Source organism: Heteronotia binoei, chromosome 5, assembly GCF_032191835.1.
Source record: "Heteronotia binoei isolate CCM8104 ecotype False Entrance Well chromosome 5, APGP_CSIRO_Hbin_v1, whole genome shotgun sequence".
Classification (NCBI taxonomy): Eukaryota; Metazoa; Chordata; class Lepidosauria; order Squamata; family Gekkonidae; genus Heteronotia; species Heteronotia binoei.
The window spans coordinates 38,465,726-38,492,557 of NC_083227.1; the positions used below are offsets into that span (position 1 = coordinate 38,465,726).

General features: G+C 45.4%; 1 protein-coding gene across 1 annotated transcript; it reads left to right on the forward strand.

Annotated features, from left to right (window-relative positions):
• The first annotated feature begins 1,686 nt into the window (after window positions 1-1,686).
• On the forward strand, window positions 1,687-26,832 carry LOC132571964 (mucin-5AC-like). The gene is made up of 5 exons (XM_060238757.1): window positions 1,687-1,837; window positions 9,738-9,962; window positions 10,923-11,060; window positions 26,117-26,226; window positions 26,779-26,832. Exons 1-5 carry the CDS (start codon window positions 1,729-1,731, stop codon window positions 26,830-26,832), a joined length of 636 nt encoding a protein of 211 aa, XP_060094740.1. The 5' UTR covers window positions 1,687-1,728.

Below are 26,832 nucleotides of genomic sequence, written 5' to 3' on the forward strand. Positions count from 1 at the left end.
TGATACTAAATTGGGAGGAGTTGCAAACACAGAGGAAGACAGAAACAGGATTCAGGATGACCTTGACAGGCTGAAAAACTGGGCTAAAATCAATAAAATGAATTTTAACAGGGATAAGTTCTGCATTTAGGTAGGAAAAATCCAATGCAAGGTTATAGGAGGGGGGAGACTTGTCTTAGCAGTAGTACATGCGAAAAGGATCTAGGGGTTTTAGTGGATCATACGCTGAACATGAGTCAACAGTGTGATGCAGTGGCTAAAAAGGCAAATGCAATTTTGGGCTGTATCAACAGAAGTATAGTGTCCAGATAACGTGATATGATGGTATCACTTTACTCTGCTCTGGTAAGACCTCACCTGGATTATTGTGTTCAGTTTTGAGCATCACATTTTAAGAAGGATATAGACAAGCTGGGACAGGTCCAGAAGAGGGCGACAAAGATGGTGAGGGGTCTGGAGACCATAGGACTACAAGTCCTATGAGGAAAGGTTGAAGGAGCTGGGAATGTTTAGCCTGGAGAGGAGGCGGCTGAGAGGTGATATGATCACCATCTTCAAGTACTTGAAGGGCTGTCATAGAGAGGATGACGTGGAATTGTTTTCTGTGACCCCGTAAGGTAGGACCAGAACCAATGGGTTGAAATTAAATCAAGAGTTTCCACCTCAACATCAGGAAGAACTTCCTGACCATTAGAGCGATTCCTCAGTGGAACAGGTTTCCTCGGGAGGTGGTGGGCTCTCCTTCCTTGGAGGTTTTTAAACAGAGGCTAGATGGCCATCTGACAACAATGAAGATCCTGTGAATTTAGGGGTAGGTATTTGTGAGTTTCCTGCATTGTGCAGGGGTTGGACTAGATGACCCTAGAGGTCCTTTCCAACTCTATGATTCTATGAATGATAATAGAAATGGGGAAGATCATAATAACAAGTCCACTCTGAGGTTGCTCAGTGTCCTTGTATTGAGGGAAGGATTAATACTACAAGATCGTGCTTTTGGGGTGTGAGCAAGAGAGCATGAGCAATAGAAAAAGGGTACAAAAATGAGGACCTGCTGGGGAAACAAATTGTGCTGTGCTTTCCTTGTCCACGGGACATTGGCAATGAATATAGTTCTAGGCATATTTCAACTTCCTCAAACCTCTCTTGGCTCCAGACTTGCAAAACAATATTTCCCATAGATCGTGTCAATCTGAAGGGAGTCACAGGCGCATGTCTTATTTATTTATTTATTTATATTGGGATTTATACCCCGCCCTTCGCACCGAAGTGTCTCAGGGCGGCTTACAACATGATAATTCAAATACTACAATTTAAAACACTTACAAGTAAAATTAAAACCATAAATTAATAAAAGCAAGATAGATAAAAACCGGCGGTCTACAGATGCATTTTGTTCCATCCAAAAGATTTCCTTGTCAGTCAGTATTATAGGCCTGCCGGAAGAGGGCTGTCTTACAGGCCCTGCGGAACTGCCCTAGGTCTTGCTGCCACTCAGCCATTACACAGGTGAAACGTATTCCTGTTAAGAGCTCTTTTCATGTGTACATTCCTCCTCAGCAAGCAGATGATGCAGCAGGAGCTCGATGTTCATTTTTCTTTCAACGTGGAGGAGGAACCACACCTTTAGGAACGACAAGTGGGTAAAAGTATGTAGGTAGGGCTGCCAGAAACAGGCACCGATGAGGTCTGTAGCGGTAATAAGCACAGAATCTAAACCTAAGAGGACTGATGCAGCAGTGTCCTTGTTCCATGCAAGACAGCAAGATGAGATTCCTGTGGTTTCTGGCATCAGGGATCCATTATCTGTTCTTCCTACTGTTTTCCATCTTCTTAGCAGGTAGGTCATCTGAACACAGGGCAACACAAGTGGTTAGCAACTGGACTAGTCAGGGCCATAGGTTGCTAGCTCTGGGGTGGGAAATTCCTAGATAGTTGGGGCAGGAACCTGAAGAGGATGGGGTTTGGGGACAGGATGAACCTCAGCAGGGTATAATTCCATACAGTCCACACTCCAAACAGCCAGTTTGGGTCAGTCACAGTTCTCTCAGATCTGTTCTCTGAAGAGCAGTTCTCTCAAGAGCTCTCTCAGCCCCACCAACCTCATAGGGTGTCTTTTGTGGGGAGAGGAAGGGAAGGAGATTGTAAACTGCTCTGAAACTCTGAGTGAAGGATGGGGCATAAATCCAATCTCTTATTTTCTTCTTCAAAGTTGCTGGTTTCTCCAGGGGGACTGATTGCTGTAAGCAGGAGATCTCCAGGCCTTACCTCAGGGCCGTAGCCAGGGTTTTACAAGTCGGGGGCTTTTTAAAAAGTCAAGGGGCACCCTTTCCCATTCACTGCAGGGCTTGCCACTTCTCAGAAGCTTTGTGGAGTAGGGGCAAAAGCCGGAGGCTCTGAATGTGGACAAATTGAGACAGCCAACCCTAAAAATTTGGAGTGAAGAAGGGACTGCACCTTGCGTGCTAGCTGGAGGGGGGGGCGTTCCTTCCACTCCTTCTCTCCCACCCTGGCACTTTGCAGCCAGCAGCTCTATCCATCCTCCCCTCCCCAGCTCATTCCACATTGCTTCCTCTGCCTCCCTCCTCTCTGCCTGTTGCTTTTGCTGCCACAGTGGACTGTGCCCTGCTTAGCTCTCCTGGATCTGGATGCCACTGATGATGCTTTGCCGGCTCAGCCATGGCAAAAAGAAAATGAAAAAAGCAGACTGCATGCTGGAGGTCCCCTGGAAGTTGGGGGGGGGGGGGCCTGCCTGGATGTCAGGGGGCAGTGCCCCCACAGGCCCCTCCTGTGACTACAGGCCTGCCTTACCTGGAGGTTGGCAACTCTGGCAAGAAGCAAATCTTACCCTGAGCTCAGGAGTGAAGGACTTCTTTTCTTCCCTCTTCCTTTCTACTGCCTCATACCTTTAGAGCCAGGGTGATGCAGGTGAAGGTAGCTGGACTGTGCCAGGGGAGGCCAGGATGCAAATTCATGCTTGGCCTTGATGCTGACTGGATAGTCCTGGGTCAGTCGCTGACAGACAATGTTTGCTGCTGTGAACCTTTTAGAAGACATGATAAAACTTAAACGAACAACTGGAGGTGAAGAACCCCAAACTAGCATTCTCTGCCCATCCTGAGAGTATATGAAACACAGGAAATGGAGTTAGTGTATATCTGGCAGTGTCTCCTCCTAGTAGTTAGGGCCTCTTCTACTATTTATTTGTTTATTATTGTGAGCATAGCCAAATGAAGGGCTTTTTGTGTGGTCTACAGCAGGGGTCCCCAACCCCTGGTCCGTGGCCTGTTAGCAACCGGGCTGTGAGTTGTATAATTATTTCATTATATATTAGAATGTAGTAATAATAAGAAGAAGAATAAGAAGATATTGGATTTATATCCTGCCCTCTGCTCTGAATCTCAGAGTGGCCACAATCTCCTTTTCCTCCCCACCCACAACAACACACAGCCTATGAGGTGGGTAGGGCTGAGAGAGCTCTCCCAGAAACTGCCCTTTCAAGGACAGCTCTGCGAGAGCTATGGCTGACCCAAGGCCATTCCAGCAGCTGCAAGTGGAGGGATGGGGAATCAAACCTGGTTTTTCCAGATAAGAGACCACACACTTAACCACACACTTAACTGTCACGCCGAAATAAAGTGCATAATTGTATCATCCTGAAACCATCCCCCCCACCCCCTCACCCCGGTCCATGGAAAAAATGTCTTCCACAAAACCGGTCCCTGGTGCCATAAAGGTTGGGGACCATTGGTCTACAGTGTCAATTCAACCGACCAACCTGAGTTTGGATAACCAGCCAGTTTGATGTAGTGGTTAAGTGCACAAACTCTTATCTGGGAGAACTGGGTTTGATTCCCCATTCCTCCACTTGCAGCTGCTGGAATGGTTTTGGGTCAGCTGTAGCTCTCATAGGAGTTGTCCTTGAAAGGGCAGCTGCTGTAAGAACTCTCTCACCCCCACCTACCTCACAGGGTGTCTGTTGTGTGTGTGGGGGGGGGGGAGAGGTAAAGGAGATTGTAACCACTCTGAGATTCAGAGTATAGGGCAGGATATAAATCCAATATCTTCTTCTTAAGGGTTTATTGGCCATTCATCAAGAATGTTCCACTACATCACAACTTTTTCTTCACTTATGCCCAATACAGAAATGAACCATAATTGCAAGGGGTTATTTCAATACCCAGAGAAGTGCTACATCTATAATTGCAGATCTATACACTTTAAATGGAGGAAGCACATTCAATATCCAGTAGATAGCAAAAAACATGACACCAATTCTTGTAAATCTTTAGCTACAGACTTACACCCAGGGTGGGGAAGAGAGAATTTCCAGAGGTACAGAAGGCTGAACTGGAAAGGAAAAAGAGGGAAGACTAAACACTGCATAAGTTGAAATTAGTAGGACTTACTAAATAGTAAATGTGCATAGTAAATGTGAACTTTAAGTGTAATTTTAAAAAAGGGGTTTCTAGGGTTACCAGCCTCCACATGGGGCCTGGAGATCTCCTGCTTTTACACCTGATTTCCAGCTGGCAGAGATCAGCTCACCCAGAGAAAATGGCTGCTTTGGAGGGTGGAGTATGTCATTGTTACGGTTGCCAAGTCCAATTCAAGAAATATCTGGGGACTTTGGGGTGGACCCAGGAGACATTGGGGGCGGAGCCAGGAACAAGGGTGTGACAAGCATAATTGAATTCCAAGAGAGTTCTGGTCATCACATTTAAAGGGACAGCACACCTTTTTAAATGTCCTCATTCCATAGGAAATAATGAAGGATAGGGGCACCTTCTTTTGGGGCTCATAGAATTGGACCCCCTGGTCCATCATTTTGAAACTTGGGGAGTACTTTGGGGAGAGACACTAGATACTATACTGAAAATTTGGTGCCTCAACCTCAAAAAACAGCTCCCCCAGAGCCCCCAAAACCTCCAGATCAATTCCCCATTATACCCTATGAGAATTGATCTCCACATAGGGAATAATGAAGTGCTCAGCAGACGTTTCCCTCCCCTTTCCCTCCCCCTCACCCCGTTTCAGGCGAGTCTGAAGCAGGGGATTGGCCTCTCTACTCACGAGTTGCTGCCAACTTCTTCATAGCAACACAGACACACCATCCCAAGCCTTTCAATCAGAGACTGAAGCCTCCGGAGGTGCAAAGGCACATGGTCCTCTGGGGGTGGGTGGGGCTTCCCTCTGCCAGCCAGCTGACTGGGGGTGGAAGGAGTCTGGGAAAGCGGAAGAACCCCCGCTGGGACCTGGGGATTGGCAAGCCTAGTCATTGTACTATGCTGAGCCCCCCCCCCCCCCAACCTCACCATCTCCCAGATCCACCTCCAAAGTCTCCAGGTATTTTCCAATACAGACCTGGCAACCCAAGTTTATACATATTTAAGACTTATGAACAACTCTGAGATTTAATTATTTTTTAAAAACAAATATTCCAGCCAGACTGCTGATGTGGGACAGTAGTTAGAATATTGAGTTGGTGCTATTCTGGTGGCGACGGCCTTCTTTCACTTCTCTTAAATACTGGTGCCGAGTCAATTGAATGCCAGCTGGAAGAGGACAGTCTTACAGGCCCTGCGGAACTGCACAAGGTTCCGCAAGACCCTCACTTCATCTGGCAGTTGGTTCCACCTGCAGTGGGCTACTATTCAGAAGGCCCTGTCTCTGGTTGATTTCAATCAGGCCTCCTAATAGATTTTGTGATCCCCATTACTAATAGATTTTGTGATCCCGATCTGAGTACTCTTTGGGGAACACGTGGGGAGAGACGGTCCCTAAGGTAGGCAGGTCCTAGGCCATATAGGACTTTAAAGGTAATAACCAGCACCTTGTAACAAATCCGGTATACTATTGGCAGCCAGTGCAGTTCCCGCAGTCCTGGCTGAATGTGCTCCCACCTGGGAAGCCCCAATAACAGCCGGGCGGCCACATTCTGCACTAGCTGCAGCTTCTGGGTTTGGCACAAGGGCAGCCCCATCTAGAGGGCATTACAGTAGTCCAGCCTCGAGCTGACCATTGCATGGATCACTGTTGCCAGGTCACTGCGCTCAAGGAAGGGGACCAACTGCCTTGCCCGCCTAAGATGGAAAAATGCGGATTTAGCAGTGGCTGCTATCTGGGCCTCCATTGTCAAGGCAGGGTCCAGTAGCACCCCCAAGCTCTTGACCTTGTGCGCCATTGCCAGTGGTGCACCGTCAAATGCCGGTAGGGGAATTTCCCTTCCCAGACCACCATGACTCAAGCAAAGGACCTCTGTCTTCTCTGGCCGTCCATCAGTAGATAGAGCTGGGTGTCATCAGCGTACTGGTGACAACCCAACCCATACCTCAGGGCAATCTGGGCAAGGGGGCGCAGATGTTGAACAAGAGGGAGAGAGCACTGGCCCCTGAGGCACCCCACAGTGAAGCGTGTGCATCCGGGACAGTTCACCCCCAAGCACCACCCTTTGTCCCCAACCATCAAGGAAGAAGGAAAGCCATTGCAAGGCCAGCCCCTGAATCCCTGCGTCAGCGAGACAGCGGGTCAGCAACCGATGGTCGACTGTATCAAACACTGCCGATAGGTCCAACAACATCAGTACCACCGAGCCGCCTCGATCCAGAATGAACCACAAAACAGCCATTTTTAGCAGAAATCACAATTCATGCTTCAATTCTTGCCCGTCCCTAGGGAAGAACCAGGGTAGAAATGCACAAAGTAAATAAACTTTTCCCACCATTCCTTCAGAGGCATTAGGGCAGCATACAATGTATCGTTATAGTTAAAGTGTTATGCTTGAATTGGGAAAACCCGAATTCATATTATACCTCAGCAGCAAAACTCCCTGGCTAGAGTCAGTTATCAATTTAGAAACATGTAACTCTATTTAGGATAGAGTTGTTGTGAGATAATAGGGGCAACAGAATCATGTACACTGCCTTTAACTCTTTGGAGGGAGGGCAGAATAAAAATGTAATAAATGAAATGTATGGTTCCTCAGACACAACATAGCTTCATAGTAACCCTGTAAGAGTGCATTAGAGATTTTTGCTTACATCCATTCCAGACTTGCAAATTTATGTTCTGCATTTTCCTCTGCAAATCCAGATACGAAATATGAATTAATCCTGACTTGGAATCCTGTTCTGTCGATATCCCCAAGGATGTCTTGCCACAAAGTCAGAAATCTCTAATTACCCCGTGGCGCAGAGTGTTAAAGCTGCAGTACTGCAGTCCTAAGCTCTGCTCACGACCTGAGTTCAATCCCCGGTGGAAGCTGGGTTTTCAGGTAACCGGCTTGAGGTTGACTCAGCCTTCCATCCTTCCAAGGTCAGTAAAATGAGTGCCCAGCTTGCTGAGGGGAAAGTGTAGATGACAGGGGAAGGCAATGGCAAACCACCCCATAAAAAGTCTGCCATGAAAAAGTGAAAGCAACATCACCCCAGAGTCAGAAACGACTGGTGCTTGCACAGGGGACCTTTCCTTTCCTCACCAGCGAAAAGGGAAAAAAGCTCTACCAAAGGTATCCACTAGATGTCAGTATTGTCTGAGGTGCTATTGAGCTTTCGAGTGTTTTCCCAATTGAAAGAGCTAGTTTGAAACTGTCACTTCAAAAGAATACTTCTTCAATTGAATGTGCTTTTTAAAGAAGAGAAGCTGGGAAGGACACATTTTTAAGAAAGAAGGTTATGGCTGAACCTGTGCCTCTGGTATCTCTTTTTTCATGTCAGATCTACTGCCAGCAACATGAGAAACAAGAGAAGAGCTCTTAGTAAATTCTCAGATTGTCTGCCAATATATGATGTCACATAACTGTAGAGTTGTTGAGTGACTAGTGTCACCACCTTTTTAACTTCAGTTCCTGTGCCTTTTAACAGCTTTTTGCTGTAAGAATTTAGACTGTGAAACTTTTCCCTGTCATTGTGTCTGTAACGTATGCAGTCACTTGGGAGTAAGACCCATTACTCAGGGGTGTCAAACATGCAGCTCAAGAGCCAAATCATGTCCCAAGGGGGCTCCTATCAGCCCCCCGAGCAACTGGCTGTAATCTGCTTCCTTCTCCCTCTCTTGTTTTCTTTTGCATCACAGCTTGCTTTGCCAGGCTTGCTCAATCACTCAGAAGCAAAACCTCCATTTTCTCCATTGCCTGAGGCTCCTCCCTTGGGGAGGAAGGGGGGAGGGATAACTTGCTTTGCCAGGCTCTCTCAATCCCACAGCAGAGCTACTGAGCCAAGCCTCTCTTCCATCTATTGGCTGAGGCTCCTCCTCCTCCTGGTCTCCTGATGAAGGAAGGAAAGAGCCAGAGCTTCCTTTGCCCAGTTCCCTGGATCCCATGGGAAAGATGCAAAGAAAGCCCGTTAAGACCAATGAATGCTAATATTTTAATCATGTTTTATTTTAAGTTTTTTTTAAAAAAACTTTGTATTTTTCTGTGTCCTTTATAAAGTTTATACCTCTGCTATCTGGCATTACATTTTATGACACAAATGGCCTGGCCCGACAAGGTCTCATTTATGTCAGTTTTGGCCCTCATAACAAATGAGTTCAACATCCCTGCACTACATTGTGTCAGACTGCTGTCAAAGGGATAGTGTTTGAAAAAGTGGTAACCTCCTGCCAGTTTAGTGCAGCATGGCTCCCATGGACCGACACCTTTATTGGTGCCTACTGAGTGTTTTTAGACAAGGGGTGGGGCCACAAGGGGATTTTGCCCAACTAGGTTTCTGATTGGTCACTGGAAATGTTGGCTGTGCAAATCTGTGAATATGTTTTTGTATCTGTAAATATGCCAATTTGTGACTGGCTCCACCTCCTGCAGCAGCTATTTTCATTTTGTGAAAGTGCCCATCATGCTGTGTCAAAATTCCAAAAGTAGCTGGAGGTTCAAAAAGGTCAGATTATTGCTATTTAGAAAGGTTTTGCCTATTCCTTTAAAGATAGAACTCAGCTCAGAATATTGTAATAATGATGTTTTATTATCTGCTTCTACATCTGAAACATTTACTTTTATGAATACAGTTGATTATACTTGTAATTATTCATAATATCTGAAAATTTCTAATAGATTTATATTTTCCCTACTCCTTTTTCCCCTTCTGTACCCCACCTTTTAAGAAGAAAACAAACTTAAACATGACAAAAAAACGGTTGGGGACACCTGATAGGGTTGCCAATCCCCAGGTGGGGGCAGGGAATCCCCCAGTTTGGAGGCCCTCCCCCCGCTTCAGGGTCGTCAGAAAGCGGGGGGAGGGGAGGGAAATGTCTGCTGGGAACTCTGTTATTCCCTATGGAGATTTATTCCCATAGAAAATAATGGAGAATTGATCTGCGGGTATCTGGGGCTCTGGGGGGGCTGTTTTTTGAGATAGAGGCACCAAATTTTCAGTACAGCATCTAGTGCCTCTCCCCAAAATATCCCCCAAGTTTCAAAACAATTGCACCAAGGGGTCCAATTCTATGATCCCCCAAAGAAGGTGCCCCTATCCTTCATTATTTCCTATGGAAGGAAGGCATTGAAAAGGTGTGCTGTCCCTTTAAATGTGATAGCCAGAACTCCCTTTGGAGTTCAATTATGCTTGTCACAGCCTTGATCTTGGCTCCACCCCTGATGTCTCCTGGCTCCACCCCCAAAGTCTCCTGGCTCCACTCCCAAAGTCCCCAGATATTTCTTAAATTGGACTTGGCAACCCTAATGCCTGGTCTAGTAAATGGTTTGATCACTTCCTCAAAAATGTACAATTTCCTTTCATTACCAGTCACTGGCACGACAATCTCCACCAATACCGCAGTGCCCCCAGTGGCTATCAATGGTAGTACATCACAGGCTAGAAGTACCACCCTGGCACCAGCAAATCCTAATTCTACCAAGAGTCCCTTCAGTGGCCCAACTGCACGGTCGGTCAGCACTACCATCAGCACTGCTCCTGAACCTTCACTGTCCACCAACACAGCTGTACCTACAAGAGAAGACATCACAGCTGGTAATTCACCTCTTTCTTATTTGTTTCAAGTTTTAACTCACTGACGATCTATCCAGAGGATCCTTGTATGTAGAATGAACTAGGTGGGTGGGGAGGAGAGTGAGCTTATGCCTGCTGGGACCAAGGTGCAACCTTGATGCACTATTTTGAAACATCATGGAGTCTCTCCCAACCTTTATAATGTGCCAGTGAGGTTTTGCTACTGGTACTGGAAGAGAGCCAATTTGGTGTAGTGGTTAAGTGTGCAGACTCTTATCTGGGAGAACCAGGATTGATTCCCCATTCCTCCACTTACAGCTGCTGGAATGGCCTTGGGTCAGCCATAGCTCTGGCAGAGGTTGTCCTTGAAAGGGCAGCTGCTGGGAGCGCTCTCTCAGCCCCACCCACCTCACAGGGTGTCTGTTGTGGGGGGAGAAGATATAGGAGATTGTAAACCGCTCTGAGTCTCTGATTCAGAGAGAAGGGTGGGGTATAAATCTGCAGTCTTCTTCTTCTGTCTTGGGTAGAGAAGACCAGGGCGTTTTTTGAGCAGGAATGCACAGGAACACCGTTCTGGCTGGCTTGGCTTTAGGTTGTGTGGCCTAATATGCAAATGAGTTCCTGCTGGGCTTTTTCTACAAAAAAAGCCCTGGAGAAGACACGGTTGTCACCCAGAAAGAGCAGAGGTCCTTTTCAGTGGCCATGAGGAACTCACTCCACTGTGATGTTCACCTGAGCCCTTTGTTTGGTGGTTTTCAGAGAAAAGTTAAGATTGACTTTTTTAGTTGAATACTTACAATTCAGACCTGTGCTGCTGGTTGTGCTTTGATTTTTGTAGTGTTTAATGATGATTTTATTAAGTTTATTTAATATAAAAGCAGGTCTACATAGCAGAATGGATGAATAGGCTGAAATAAACAAACAACATCACTATGTCAAATAACATTGTCAACGCTATCAGATCATCTTTTGCCACCACAGTTACAGCGCTGGCCACTAATGGCTCCCAACTATCAAGCACAAGTGGCATCACTGCCCCACCAATGGACAACACTGCACTGCCAGAGGACAACATCTCAGCTCCATCAGCTGGAACCAGCACTAGTAACACTGCATCAGGTAAAGAAACTCTTCTACCACTATTGCTGAAGTAAACAGAGAAGATCTATAATGGGGGACAAGCTTCCTAGAAGAACTGCTTCTTTTCTCCCCATGTGCTCCATAGAGGCCTTGTACACCATATATGTAGGTTAAGGGGCCAAAACACATAGGAAAGCAGAGTCAACCAAATGTGCTGGTCTCATCCCATCATTCATATTTCCCTCATTCTATATGTAAAGGACTAAGAACATAAGAACATAAGAGAAGCCATGTTAGATCAGGCCAATGGCCCATCCAGTCCAACATTCTGTGTCACACAGCGGCCAAATATATATATATATATATATACACACACACACACTGTGGCTAATAGCCACTGATGGACCTCTGCTCCATATTTTTATCTAACCCCTTCTTGAAGGTGGCTATGCTTGTGGACGCCACCACCTCCTGTGGCAGTGAATTCCACATGTTAATCACCCTTTGGGTGAAGAAGTACTTCCTTTTATCCGTTTTAACCTGTCTGCTCAGCAATTTCATCGAATGCCCACAAGTTCTTGTATTGTGAGAAAGGGAGAAAAGTACTTCTTTCTCTACTTTCTCCATCCCATGCATTATCTTGTAAATTTCTATCATGTCACCCCTCAGTCGACGTTTCTCCAAGCTAAAGAGCCCTAAGCGTTTCAACCTTTCTTCATAGGGAAGGTGTTCCAGCCCTTTAATCATTTTAGTTGCCCTTTTCTGAACTTTCTCCAATGCTATAATATCCTTTTTGAGGTGCGGCGACCAGAACTGCACACAGTACTCCAAATGAGACCGCACCATCGATTTATACAGAGGCATTATGATACTGGCTGATTTGTTTTCAATTCCCTTCCTAATAATTCCCAGCATGGCGTTGGCCTTTTTTATTGCAAACGCACACTGTCTTGACATTTATTGCAAACGCATAGAATGTTTTCTAGACTATAGAATGTTTTATATTGTCTGTCAAAAATTCAGGTCCTACAGGATGATTTTGAGGCCCAGCATGTCTAACCAGTGTTCCACATACATTATGTGAACAAGAACATGCTGAAAAATCTAATGCTCAGGCCTTTCTGTGGAAGATGCTCAGAGAAGTCAATGTGGAAGTCAGAGAAGTCAATGCGGAAAGTACTTCCTTCTCAAACTTCACAAAGTTTGAAAGTCACTTATCTGTGGGATGTACCATGTAGTTTGGCTTGAGATAAAGCAAAGTCTGCAGTCTTTCCCTGTTCACAAATTACAGTGAACATGTGTCCAGTCTATGTGCAAGCATACATTTATTTTTTTCTTATTTATGTGCATTAAGTAATTCCCATGTTACTTTCAATGCATGTACAGCTGAATGTGTGATTGGAACTGGTTTCATCTGTAAAGTCAGGTCTCATTTTGGCAAGGAGCTCACAGGATCGGAGCTCTGGAACCTCTAAATTGTATTGTGCTCTTTCTTACCCTCCCCGCCCCCCCCAAAAAAACTTGCTTCTGGGCTCCATTGTTCAAACCCCCTGTGAGAATTTTGCTGAACTCTAAGATTTGACAAACTTTCTAATATTTTTCCCCACTAAAAAATGGGAAAATAACCAAAACGTATAAAGCAGATGATTGGAAATCTTCATCATGCAAGTGTGGCCACAAAGTAATTGGAATGTACATGAGACCACTGAGATCACTGTGATGTGTAAACAAAAGGCTACATACAATCTGTGCACAGAGTTCACTTGATTCTTCTTTATACATATGTTGAGTAATTTTCATGTTACATTTAATGCATGTACAGTTGAGCATGTGATTGAAACTGCACATTTATCTAGGCGCTGGTGCCGTTTCATTTGTAAAGTGAACACACATTGACTTTTTCTTACAGATATGCACACATACCTGCAGGATGTGTGGGCATTTCTTCTTTAACAGAGCTCAAGATGGCTTACAATGTTAATAAAATTCATAAAATAGATTACATTTAAAAAAAACCCATAACAACCAAAATATAAAATCACAATTTAACCAAACTCAGCCCTGAATAAATGGTCTCCTGAAAAGCAAAAGCGAGGACGCAGCCGAACATGGTCTGCATGTGATTAAAGCCATCTTAAATTGTGATTTTTAAACTTTGGTTTTATGGTTTTTTTATGTATTTTACTATTACTTATTAATATTGGTTGGTAAAGGGAGATGAGAGCAGAGGGCAGCAGAAAGCAGGCTAGAGAGTCTGAAATGTCAATGGATCCTTATTTGCTAGTTAAAATTTCCAGAACAGGTGCTGGCTTGCCCCAGGAAGGTTCGTTCTGAGGGTCTCAGGAAGACAAAAGGCTTTCCCACATTCTCATTTTACTTGCTGGTTCTTTGGGGAAGAGGGTTTCTTTTCCACACCTGTTTTGCTCCCTCTAGTGGTCGATCCAATATCACACAGGTTTATTTCTAGCATAGAAACAGAATCTGCAGGGAGATATGCTGGAAATAAACCTCTTTGATATTAAATTGAACACTAGAGGCAACAAAATGTGTGCAGAACATTACCTCCCCCAAAGAAACAGGAACTTACCAGCACGTAATATGAGAACGTAGAAAACAACTGGAAAAATCCAGCCACTTAAAGGGTCTTTCAGTAGCCCAGGCAAGCCAGATCTCATCAGATCTTGGAAACTATGCAGGGTTGACCAGGGCGTTTTTGCAGAAAAAGCCCAGCATGAACTCATTTGCATATCAGGCCACACCCCTGATATCATTGGAAGTGTCATCACCTATTCAGTAGGTTGTTTTCTGCATATTGACACAGAACAGTACAGTACCATCAGCTGCATTTCATGAACATAAGAACATAAGAACATGTTGTGGCTGCCACCACCTCCTGTGGCAGTGAATTCCACATGTTAATCATCCTTTGGGTGAAGAAATACTTCCTTTTATCCGTTTTAACCTGTCTGCTCAGCAATTTCATCGAATGCCCACAAGTTCTTGTATTGTGAGAAAGGGAGAAAAGTACTTCTTACTCTACTTTCTCCATCCCATGCATTATCTTGTAAACCTCTATCATGTTGTTAGGAAATTAATAATGATAATTAGAATGTTCATTTATTCAATTGTGTTTCTCTATATAAAACATACATTCAACATAGATGAGGCAACAAGAAGCCCCCCCTTGTAAGTATTTTCTATAGAAGCATTGTTAACAAGTTTTGTTTCAGGAGCCAAAGAGCCCCCACCTTTTTCCTGACATTTGAAAATTAAATATGAAACAAAACCACCAACATCACACCTAGCCTATAAAATAAGACCGCAAACACAAGAGCATCTGGCCTATGCTAGTTTCCTGTGACTTGTGGGCAAACGCCTTCCTCTTAAAGTTTATTAATAGCTTGCTGACATATGTTGCCTACTGTTCCTTTATAGATTTTAGCTCTATATAATCTTAGATAAATAAAAATGCTTCTCATTTGCTTTAAGGCTTGCTAAGAAACAAGGCAGAATCAATATTTAGCATGATAAATGAATAACTAGCAGGGACGCCAAGTATCGCTTCTCTGACCTATTAAAACTGTGTACCTATCCCTCTGCTGGCAGCAATTTCCGGCCTTTGTCTGTGGTTAGACCGTTTCCTCTTGAAAAGTTTCATAGCAACGTAGAAATGAGAGCTAAAGGTCTGTTTTAATTGCTTTTTATTCTCTATGAGTTCAGTTTAAAATGAATAAAGTAAAAAGCATTTTTAGAATCTTAGTAAGCCAAATCAGTATGATTTTGACAAGTAGGCCATTAGGACAGGTATTAGTTGTAGAGTTATATTAGGTTTAGAACTTTGAATTTAATAAAATAAAACAAAGGGAAAATGATGCTGAAGGATGTTTACCTTATATGGTTGTAGGATGTTTATATTTGATATGGTCATAACCTGAGCCAGCGGACGGGAGGAGCTAGACTGTACCCTCTGATTGGCTGTTTGCCACAGGGGAAGGGAGGGCCTATTACGTCGGTGATCTATATATGCTCAGGTTTGACCATGAATTAGCCAGAGGGAGACAGCATTGTACTTGATCTTCCTCTCCTCTTCTGCAGAAGTGAAAATAAAGCTGTTTCTCTGAACAACAAAGCCTACCGCCTGGTGATTGTTCTCTCGGGTGGGGCATTGCCCCAAAAACCGGTTGACAATTTACTGGTGTCAGAAGTGGGATAAAGAAGCCCCTTTTGGGGTTGGGCCCCTGGTCCATTGGAGAGCAGAGCGAACGTTCTTCTCCTGTGATTTTGGAGGGATCCCCGGCCGAGTTTGGCTGCCAACTCACTGTCTGAGGCGCGGCGCCCTGCTCCCCAAGAACCCACACGGAGGCGTTCAGCTGAAAACAGCCCACCGGAGGAGTCTGCTGTGTGGAACCGGTGAGTAGAAAATAAAATTGGGCAAAGGAAATTAAAATTAGTTTTGGGTGTTGAGGCTTGTTTGTTGGTGTGAGTGCTGTGTGTGTGGACTTCCGCAGTTCTCTCTGGTGACCGTGAGCTCCGGGGCCAAGAGTCGGGAGTCGTGTGAAACTGTCAAAACCCTTGTGTGTCCCGGCTTTGAGGAGCCCTTACCTCTTTGCCAAACTCCCTCCCTTGTGTTGTTGTCTGGTATTGGGGATGGGAAATAAGACGTCAAAGGTAAAAAAGGCAGGTACCAAGGTAGGTGGGAATTCCGTTGGGGACGCCCAGATCACTGGAAAGGAATGGCCAGGGTCAGAAATTCCCGGAGGCAGCCCGTTGGGAAGGCTGATCTCCCACTGGGATGAGGTCTCTACAGGACATGAGACAAAAGAGGAGATGGTTCGTCTGTGTACGACCATCTGGCCGTATTTCAATATCACGCCACGGTGGCCCCGCTGGGGGTCTTGCGTGTCTAAGCAGGCATATGATATTTACCGCCTGTATCAAGAACAAGAGCCCCTTCCTAGTGTAGGCAAGGAGGCACCATATATTTTGTTATGGATATATTTCATAGGAAAGGGATTTTGCAATCCCATTAACTTAAAGGCAGTTAAGGAAAAGAAACCTATGAAAGACATACCCGTAGGGGAGATGTCTACCTTTGATCCTCTATGCTATGTCATTCCCACTGCTCCCCCCCCTTACCAACCTGGCCAACCTGGGGAAGGTCAGGTGCGAGAGGGTCAGAGGGACCCGTCGCCCCTGGTACTACCTGACCGACCTGGGGAGGGTCAGGTGCGAGAGGGTCAGAGGGACCCGTCGCCCCTGGAAAAAGGAAGGAATGGGGAGAGCAGTGAGGAGGATGTAGAGGAGGACTCACAGAAGGTACTCCCCTCCAGCAAATTGGAGAGAGAGATGAATAGATTGAATACAACACTCAAAAATTGTACCCCCAGAACAAAAAGGAGAATTTTAAAATTAGACAAGGACACGGAGGAAAAGATAAACCCCGAATACCCACTGAGACAGGTCCCAACAAATAATGGTATTGGCTATGTGGAGGTTCCGTTAACCAGTTCTGATATAAGAGTCATAAAATCACAATTACCTCAGTTAATAGAAGATCCTATTGGATTTGTGCAGGGCATCAAGGATGCCTTGGGACCCTCCATTTATACGCCCACTGAATTAATGCACATTAGCAAACAGTTGGCGGGACCTACATATGCCAATCAAGCATTGATAAAAGCTAGAGAAATCTGGAGGGATGAAAACGGGGATAGAACTGCGGATGAAGCTAACGCAGCCTTCCCTGAGACCACCCCACCAGGTTGGAATGTCCAACAACCTGGAGGGCGGGAGAACTGCGACACTTTTCGGAGATATCTGTTACAGGGGTTTGAGAAAATAATCCCTAGACACATAAACACCGAAAAGGCTTTTGGACACCCACAAAAGAAGGAAGAGAGTGCAGTGGAATATCTGGAACGATTGAAGAAGGGGATGCGCCAATATACTGGCTTGAACCCCGATGAGGGCGCTAATGTGGCCACCTTGAAATTGCAATTTGTTGCCGGAGCCTATCCAGATATTCAGAGAAAATTGCAGAAATTTGATGGGCTCCTTTTGAAGCCAATTGAGGAGTTGGTCAATGAAGCTCAGAAAGTGATAGTTAGGAGAGAGGAGGAGAAAGAAAAACGAAAAGCACGGCTTATGGCACAGGCAGTGCAACAAGCAGTAGGAGCCCAGCAAGAAAAAAGGGGCAGACCGCCCCCATGGGCAGGCAATCCAGACCATAGGGGATGGAATGGAAAGAAATCATATGAGAAAAAAGAAACAAAAAACAAAAGACTTCCTCGGGACACCTGTGCCGTTTGTTTCCGGCCTGGCCATTGGAAAAACGAATGTCCAAAGAGGCTGGACAAAGGAGAAACTGAGGAACTAGTGAGGCAGGCAAGATGTTACGAGGATTCTGAATAGGGGGGTCAGGGGCATTTGGCGTTTGTCCCGCCTTTTGCCGAGCCCTTGTTAACTCTAAAGGTGGGAAAGCAGCAACAACAAATTGAATTTTTAGTAGACTCTGGTGCCACAAAATCTACCCTGGACCGACCAGTGTGGCAAGGACCGCCACCTTTGTCTGGGGGAAAGTGTAAGATAATAGGGGTTGAAAATAAAGAATTGGCCGTCCCTATATTACAACCCCTACCTGTAAATTTGCATCACAAACTGGAATTGCACGGGTTTTTGTGGATGCCAGACTCTGGGGTGTGCTTATTGGGTCGAGATCTGATGTGCAAATTGGGATTAGTTCTTACCTTTCAGACCGAGGGTTGCCTGGTTAAACTAAGGGCCTTAAGACTGGAGATTGAAGAATCAATAGACCCTCTAGTCTGGGCAAGGCCAGGAAACCCTGGAAGATTAGATGTGCCCCCAGCCAAGATAAATTTGAAACATGATGTGCCGGTTTATCGTGGCCAATATCCAGTAAAACCTGAAGCAGAACAAGGGCTTCGCCCAGTGGTAAAAGAACTTCTGGACGATGGACTAATTGAACCTAGCAATTCCCCTTATTGCACCCCCATATTGCCCGTGAAAAAGCCCAACGGCACATGGAGAATGGTTCAAGATTTGAGAGAAGTCAATAAGGTGGTGATTCCCCGGACCCCAGTGGTGCCAGACCCCCACACCATACTACAGGGAATTCCACCAGAGCACAGATATTACACAGTGATTGATTTAAAATCAGCCTTTTTCTGTGTTCCCCTGGCCGCAGAGTCCAGGGTTATTTTTGCCTTTCAGTGGCCCCACCCAGACACTGGTCGGTTGACCAGGTTTCACTGGAAGGTTCTGCCCCAAGGTTACACAGAATCACCAACTATTTTTGGGGAAGCTCTGGCTTCTGTACTTGGGGAATGGGACCACGGTCCAGGGACTCTACTGACTCAATATGTGGATGATTTGCTGATAAGTGGGGAAATAGGACAACAGGTGGAGGCTGCAAGCATCAGCCTGCTAAATTTTCTGGGAAGAAAGGGCCTTCGAGTGACCAAAGAGAAACTTCAGTTCTGTGAACCCGAAGTCAAATATTTGGGCACAGTCCTGAAGGAGGGAAAGAAATATCTGGACCCCAGAAGAGTGGAGGGGATACAAAAATTAGAAATGCCAAAAACCAAAAGGGGTTTGAGAGGTTTCCTCGGGACTGTCAACTTCTGTAGACAATGGATTGAAGGATACTCTGAATTAGTACAGCCATTCCTACAGAAGTTGAAAAACAACCAGCCCGACCCGCTTATTTTGGAAAGGGCAGATCACAAACTTTTTGAAAGGATAAAACAGACTCTGTTGTCGGCACCGGCCCTGGGTCTCACAGACCCTAAGTTGCCCAACCACTTATTTGTGACTATTGGAAAGGGAGTAGCCAAGGCAGTTGTTGCCCAAAAGAGATCTGGTTCCTATCAAGTGACAGGATATTTTTCAAAACATCTAGATGCAGTTGTGTTGGGGTGGCCTTTATGCCTGCAGGCTTGTGCGGCAGTTGCATTGATGGTAAAGACTGTAAGGAAACTTTACCCTTGGGAGAACATTATTGTCCATTCTCCCCACCAAATCCGGGCCATCCTAACACATACTGCCAGGAAATGGATGACAGATGCTAGACTGCTACAAATAGAGGCAACCCTGTTGGAACAGGCGGACTTACAGGTCATCACAACTGACCATTTGGGTCCAGCAGACGGACTCTCTGAAAAGATAAAAAAGGAGTTTGGGGAAAGTCATGACTGTATAGGGATTACTGAACTGCAAACCAAATACAGAGAAGACTTGCAGGAAACTGCAATTGAGGGCGGATGGAACCTGTACACAGACGGGTCCTCCAGGGTGATTGAAGGAAAAAGGTACACTGGGTATGCAATAGTCGAGGATGGGCAAGTGGAAGTCGAGTCAGGAGCACTTCCTCCCTCAATGTCAGCACAAACTGCTGAACTTTACGCCTTAAAAAGGGCACTGGAAATAGGATCTGACCAGACAGTCAATATATTCTCAGACTCCAAATATGCTTGTGGGGTGGTGCATGTTTTCGGAAAGCTGTGGTGTGAGCGAGGTTTGCTAACATCTCAGGGAAAGAACCTGGCTCACCACAACTTAGTGAAGGAAACCTTGCAAGCTCTAGACCTGCCTGCCCAGGTCGCTGTTATCCATGTCCCCGGACATACAAGAGGAAACTCTCCAGAAGTGCAGGGAAACAGGGCAGCAGATGAATTAGCTAAAAGAGCGGCCATGGGTCCAAATACGGTCCCTCCCCAGAGGCTGGCCGCACTAATTCCTACAGGAATTGAGCCTAAACCTCCTTTTAAGTACCAAGAAAAAGAAAAAGAACTTGCTGAAAAACAAGGAGCCACATTAGAAGGTGGTGTTTACCGCCTACCAGATGGCCGCCAGTGGCTGCCTGAGGGGGTAGTGAGGGAGGTACTTAAGGCTTTGCATGAGGGAGGACATTGGGGAACTAGAGCACTAGTGCACACCTTCTTGCAGAAATTTGTGGGGCGCCGGGTGTGGTCATCTGCAAACTCCCTAGTAGCCCGGTGTGTCCCCTGTCAAAAGGCAAACAAAAATAACCCCCGGAAAACTGAAATGGGTGGACGACCGTTGGCCGTGCATCCTTTTGAGTATATCCAGTGCGACTTTATAGATCTCCCTAGGGTGGGGAGGTTGAAACACTGTTTGGTCCTAACTGACCAACTAACGGGATGGGTAGAGGCATTTCCCACAACTCAAGCAACAGCGAAGGTAGTAACAAAGCTTCTACTGGAACAAATCATTCCCCGTTTTGGATTACTAAAAGCTCTAAACTCAGACCGAGGAGCTCATTTTACCCAAAAGGTGCTCCATCAAGTCATGGAGGCTCTGGGAATTAAATGGGAACTTCACACCCCATGGCATCCCCAGAGTTCAGGAAAGACCGAACGCATGAACCAAAGTGTAAAGTTAGGGCTGTTAAAGCTTACAGCCCAGTCTCAACTCCCGTGGACCAAGGTGCTTCCTCTAGTACTGTTTGGCATCCAGACCAGGCCACTTCAATCCACTGGCCTTTCACCGTTCGAGTGCTTGTACGGTATGGGAGTGTGGGACATAGCCCCAGGCTCTGGAAATGCCGACTTGCACTTATTAAAGGATGCCTATTTAAGAAAATATTTGCTGGCACTGTTCTCCATTCTTTCTCATAATAGGGAGGTTGGTGTGACCGTACAGAGGGCACCGCTTGAGGCACCAGTCCATTCGTTTCTACCGGGCCAGTGGGCATACATCAAAGCGTGGAAGACAGAGCCCCTAATTCCAAAGTGGGCGGGTCCATTCCAGATTCTTCTAACTACGGAAACAGCCATCCGGACGAAAGAAGCGGGGTGGACGCACCACACCAGGGCAAAACACGCTGTAGCCCCAGAGGCCGAATGGGAAGCCGTCCCTGTTCCTGGAGAAGCACTGAAAACAACCCTGAAACGGAGGAGTTAAAATAAATGCGGGGAAGGGTTTTCTTTACAGGAAAAGTGTGTGATCACTATGATATAAAAGTTCGTCAATTTAGAGGAAGAGGTACCTGTGGGAAAATTGAGTGGAATATAGATTTTAGAAAGAAAGGAAGGGACGAATGGAAACCTTACTTTTGGGGAGTAACTGATAAATACTTGTGGTATGGTGCTGTAAAGCTTGAAGGTCAACTGCTGTTTTACCAGACAGATATAGAAGGAATCCCCAGCCCATATGGTTTAAAAGGCCGAGTCCCGGGGTGGTGGGCCTGGCAACCGAGTTTTTGGGGAAGATATAAGTGTATAAAGTGCCCTTGGAGTCCGAGGTCCGAATACATTATCAACCCGGACGAATACCATTTATGTGGGCACTGGGTGATCCCGAACCCTTATCCTGGACCCCACAGCAGAGATTAGAAGCCGTTGACCAGGCCTGGATAAGCTCAGAACAGGTAAAAGGGTTTACCCTCTGGAAGGGGAAGTGGTGTGCACATTTAGATCTCAATTTGTTTGGTGAATCGCCAAAGGAGGACCCGAAGTCCTTTTCTGATTTTGTTGCAGGTTCAGTGTGGGTGATTGACCCCACCTGCGCCTGGAAACAGTACAGGGAAGTAGGACGCTTTTGCGCCACTGACAAAAAGATAAGATCAAAATCCTGGAAATATTGGAAAGTCTCAAGTTGGACAGACTTTGGTCCTACTACCTGGTTCCATATAGGGGAACTAGCTACAACTAGAGGGCTAGAAAAAGGGATTGTTAAGACCTCGGATAAGTACTTATACCCCCAAGGGGAAGACTTGTTCCACCCGAGTTATTGGGGAGACCTCCTCTGCAACACCTGCCCTGATTCTTTTGAAACCTGGGCTTCCCGTGTAGGAGGGGATCCGGGTGAACGATGCTGGGACCCAGAAAAGAGACTGCCCTCCATGTCCTGGTACCATTTCTGGTGGCCGTAAGTTGGGCCGCCATTAGAGAGGGTGGAGAGGATACCCCCTCATGCCCAGAAGCCTGTATAGTCACAACACGGAGAGGGTCCCAGGTAATTCAAACTATAACTTATAAGTCTTTATATTTTTGTGAGGGCACAGTAACCCAATGTGAATTTCATGACACGAAGTATAGCGTGTGTGACCTTAAAATTTGCTATGATCCGAAGGAAAGTCCGAGAAGAACATGGGTAGAAATGAGAGCATTTATGTGGGGCCTTACCCTCGCTAGGGGACTTAGAAAAGGAAACAAGCCAGTCAGCCTAAGCTTTGATGCCTGCCAACTTGTAAATTCGTTTGGGGATGATAGCAATGGCTGTTGGGGACTAAAGTGGGAACGAACATATAGCAGTAATGAAAAATATATGGGATTTGACGGAGACGGATTTACCAGTAAAGCCATAGACTCTTCTGTCCGTCTTGGATGGGGTGCTGCGGTATGGAATACTGGGAAAAAACAGTGGAACGACTGGGGGGAATTAGGGAGGTCAGTAAAAATGGAAAAACTCCTTGCTAAGGACACTTGCCGGCTGGGCACTTGTAATCCGGTAAATTTCACCATCCTACGGCCAGCCGTGTGGGATAAAGATAAGATCTGGGATCGGAAATTGGTATTACTGATTGCCGGACAGGGAACAGACCCCTCCGTACAGGTTTATTTTGCGCAGAAGGAAGAGTTCATAGTTGGCCAGGATTTAGTAAGGCACCATGCCTTTTGGGCTGAAATTAAAAAGAGCCCCTGGAAGCAGAGCCTAACTGACAAAACTAAAAACCTATTTATAGACTTGGCAGAGAAAATAGCAAAAACAATGAATGTGAAGAATTGTTATGTTTGCGGAGGGACCTTAAAAGGTGACCAATGGCCATGGGAAGTTATAGAATTCGACTATAACTCGCCTTACAATGTGACTGCTTACCCAAAACATGGGGCTAAAGTCCAATGGGAAGTAAACGATCAGTCAATAGGACAAATGTGCGTTCAGCGCACACCCCGGGATTTGGAAACCCCCATTGTTATGGGAGATGCAAACTGCCAGGGGGTCAGAATAATAAATGGGACTAAGGAAAGAAGTTTTTGGGGCAATGTAACTGAATTGCAGCCTTGGAAGAATCTCACTGAAGCTGCACAACAGATATGGCTCAATGGGACAATAAGTGAGGAAGGAGAGGCTCCCCCTGGACTGTATTGGATTTGCGGTTGGAGGGCTTACTCACATCTACCCCAAAATTGGACAGGAACATGTTTTCTGGGTCACATAAAACCAGCTTTTTTCTTTATTCCTCTAACTAAAGGTATTAACTTAGGAAGGTACGAGCTCAGGGCAAAAAGAGACCTCCTAATAGGTAAGGAACTCACAATCGGCCAATGGACCGATGAGTGGCCCCCTGAAAGGATTGTGCAGTACTATGATCCAGCCTCTTGGGCGCAAGACGGCACTTGGGGTTACCGAACTCCAATCTATTTGTTGAATAGGTTGATAAGGTTACAGGCGGTTGTGGAACTATTAACCAGGGAAACGAGTGTGGCACTTGCAGTACTGTCAAAGCAAGGAACCCAGATTCGGACTGCTATTTATCAAAATCGCTTGGCTTTAGATTATTTGCTTGCCAGCGAGGGAGGGGTGTGCGGGAAGTTCAACCTGACTAATTGCTGTTTGGAGATAGATGACACTCAAAAGGTGATATCTGAAATCACCACTAGAATGAGGAACCTGGCCCATGTCCCTGTCCAGAAATGGTCTGGCATTCTGGACACTGGAGGATGGCTGGGGGGAATGTTTGCCAATTGGAAGCAAGGTCTATTTTTTCTGGGAATTGCGTTGTTAGGACTAATGATGCTTCCTTGTTTAATTCCGCTCATTAGGAGAATAGTAGATTCTGCAGTAAAGGCCGCCATGCCTTCTAACAAAATGGAAGTACTACTGACTGAATATCGGCTACTGCCAACACCTCCAAAAGAGAGTTCCTCCCATGTGTATGAAGTACTCGACTCCACTTGGGTGTAAGAAATAAGGCGTGAATAAATGAAGAGTTTATAAAAATAAAAGGGGGGATTGTTAGGAAATTAATAATGATAATTAGAATGTTCATTTATTCAATTGTGTTTCTCTATATAAAACATACATTCAACATAGATGAGGCAACAAGAAGCCCCCCCTTGTAAGTATTTTCTATAGAAGCATTGTTAACAAGTTTTGTTTCAGGAGCCAAAGAGCCCCCACCTTTTTCCTGACATTTGAAAATTAAATATGAAACAAAACCACCAACATCACACCTAGCCTATAAAATAAGACCGCAAACACAAGAGCATCTGGCCTATGCTAGTTTCCTGTGACTTGTGGGCAAACGCCTTCCTCTTAAAGTTTATTAATAGCTTGCTGACATATGTTGCCTACTGTTCCTTTATAGATTTTAGCTCTATATAATCTTAGATAAATAAAAATGCTTCTCATTTGCTTTAAGGCTTGCTAAGAAACAAGGCAGAATCAATATTTAGCATGATAAATGAATAACTAGCAGGGACGCCAAGTATCGCTTCTCTGACCTATTAAAACTGTGTACCTATCCCTCTGCTGGCAGCAATTTCCGGCCTTTGTCTGTGGTTAGACCGTTTCCTCTTGAAAAGTTTCATAGCAACGTAGAAATGAGAGCTAAAGGTCTGTTTTAATTGCTTTTTATTCTCTATGAGTTCAGTTTAAAATGAATAAAGTAAAAAGCATTTTTAGAATCTTAGTAAGCCAAATCAGTATGATTTTGACAAGTAGGCCATTAGGACAGGTATTAGTTGTAGAGTTATATTAGGTTTAGAACTTTGAATTTAATAAAATAAAACAAAGGGAAAATGATGCTGAAGGATGTTTACCTTATATGGTTGTAGGATGTTTGTATTTGATATGGTCATAACCTGAGCCAGCGGACGGGAGGAGCTAGACTGTACCCTCTGATTGGCTGTTTGCCACAGGGGAAGGGAGGGCCTATTACGTCGGTGATCTATATATGCTCAGGTTTGACCATGAATTAGCCAGAGGGAGACAGCATTGTACTTGATCTTCCTCTCCTCTTCTGCAGAAGTGAAAATAAAGCTGTTTCTCTGAACAACAAAGCCTACCGCCTGGTGATTGTTCTCTCGGGTGGGGCATTGCCCCAAAAACCGGTTGACAATGTCACCCCGCAGTCGACGTTTCTCCAAGCTAAAGAGTCCCAAGCGTTTCAACCTTTCTTCATAGGGAAAGTGCTCCAGCCCTTTAATCATTCTAGTTGCCCTTCTCTGGACTTTCTCCAATGCTATAATATCCTTTTTGAGGTGTGGCGACCAGAACTGCACACAGTACTCCAAATGAGACCGCACCATCGATTTATACAGGGGCATTATGATCCTGGCTGATTTGTTTTCAATTCCCTTCCTAATAATTCCCAGCATGGCGTTGGCCTTTTTTATTGCAAACGCACACTGTCTTGACATTTTCAGTGAGTTATCTACCACAACCCCAAGATCTCTCTTTCACATCTCATGGATGTGTGTTCTCACTCAGCCCAATGAGAGATCTTGTTTTTCCCTGCCCCAAACATGGCCAAAGAGAGAGAAAGCCACGTGTGGCAGAGCGGGTAGCAGCAGGTCCAGCATCTCCCAGGAGGGGGCATTCCTGGTAGTGGGATGGCTCTGTGTCTCTTGCTCTCTTTGCAAGCCTCTTTGGAGCTGGATGCAGCATAGAGGACAGAGCACATGGTCTGGGAGCATGTAGTTTGGGAGCTTGTGGCTGCCTAGTGCCTTTCTTCTGCTAGAGTCCTGTTTTTGAGCCAGAGCCCGGCCTGGCCAGGCCTGCCAGAACTGCATTCTTGTGCATTCTTGCTCAAAAAAAGCCCTAGGGTTGACTCTGGTTGCTACCTTCTTGAAATACCAAGTCGGGAGGCAGGGGCAAGATTTATTCAGCCACTTCTCTGAATATCCTCCAGGCTCCCAGTAGGGGTCAGTCACCAAAGGTCAACTTGACTTCCAGGTGCAAACACACACATACAAATACAAAATACCAAAAAAAGGGGAGGGGGTGTCTTCCAGGTTGGCTGAGTCCAGACTTGTGTTCTAGTCACTATGTGAAGGACAGCATCTGTCTATGCCTTTCTAATGCAAGCCTTTGCCTTCTTTCATTTGTAGGCACAAGTCCACAGGAACGATCACTGAAGTACTGGGGAATCATTCTGATTTCATTGGTGGTGACTGCAGCTGCTGTTGCTGGATTTATTGGTTGTTGCTTCTATTGTAGAGTAAGGAGGGAGTTCCAGCTTTGTTCAAATCAATAGTTGGGTTGACAATTTAATCAGAGCTTTATATAACTTTATTGGGCAAAAAGAAGGCACCATTTTTTAGGCAGTTTGCATCTCTATGTCCCTTACAGCAGTTTTAAAGCGTTTTGTCATCTCAAGCAACGTATAACACTACTCATGCACCTATCCTCCTTCACCCTCCTGTTAGTTCCTGCACAACACGGGTTCATGAAAAATAACCTACAGTTTCCTGGGATATAAAGCAAAGCAGAGAGAGAGATTACCCCTGTATTGCTGATGTGAAGGAAAGGAACAGTGAACTTGCACAAGACCTGCGATTTGAATCAGGGTCTTTACCAAGTACATACAGCCACTAAAATAGACTAGCTTTTTAGATCACAAGAATCCTGTAATTTTAGGTAACAAAAAAGCACAAAACATTATTCCATTTGATTTTGAACCAAGTCACCTAGCTACCCTGGAAACTTCAGGAGCCTAACAAGATCACAAGATCACTAAATTAACAACCTCTGGTTTCTTTACACATCCCAGAAACTAGCTGAAAGGCAGCCTTCCATTTCAGATCAAGATGATCACACAAAATAA

Bases quoted from the DNA above. Each gene is read 5' to 3' on its own strand.
- LOC132571964 (XM_060238757.1), top strand. From the start codon at position 1,729: ATGCAGCAGTGTCCTTGTTCCATGCAAGACAGCAAGATGAGATTCCTG. The intron at 1,838-9,737 runs GTAGGTCATCTG...TTTCATTACCAG, and splicing joins GTTTTCCATCTTCTTAGCAG to TCACTGGCACGACAATCTCC. The intron at 9,963-10,922 runs GTAATTCACCTC...TTGCCACCACAG, and splicing joins AAGAGAAGACATCACAGCTG to TTACAGCGCTGGCCACTAAT.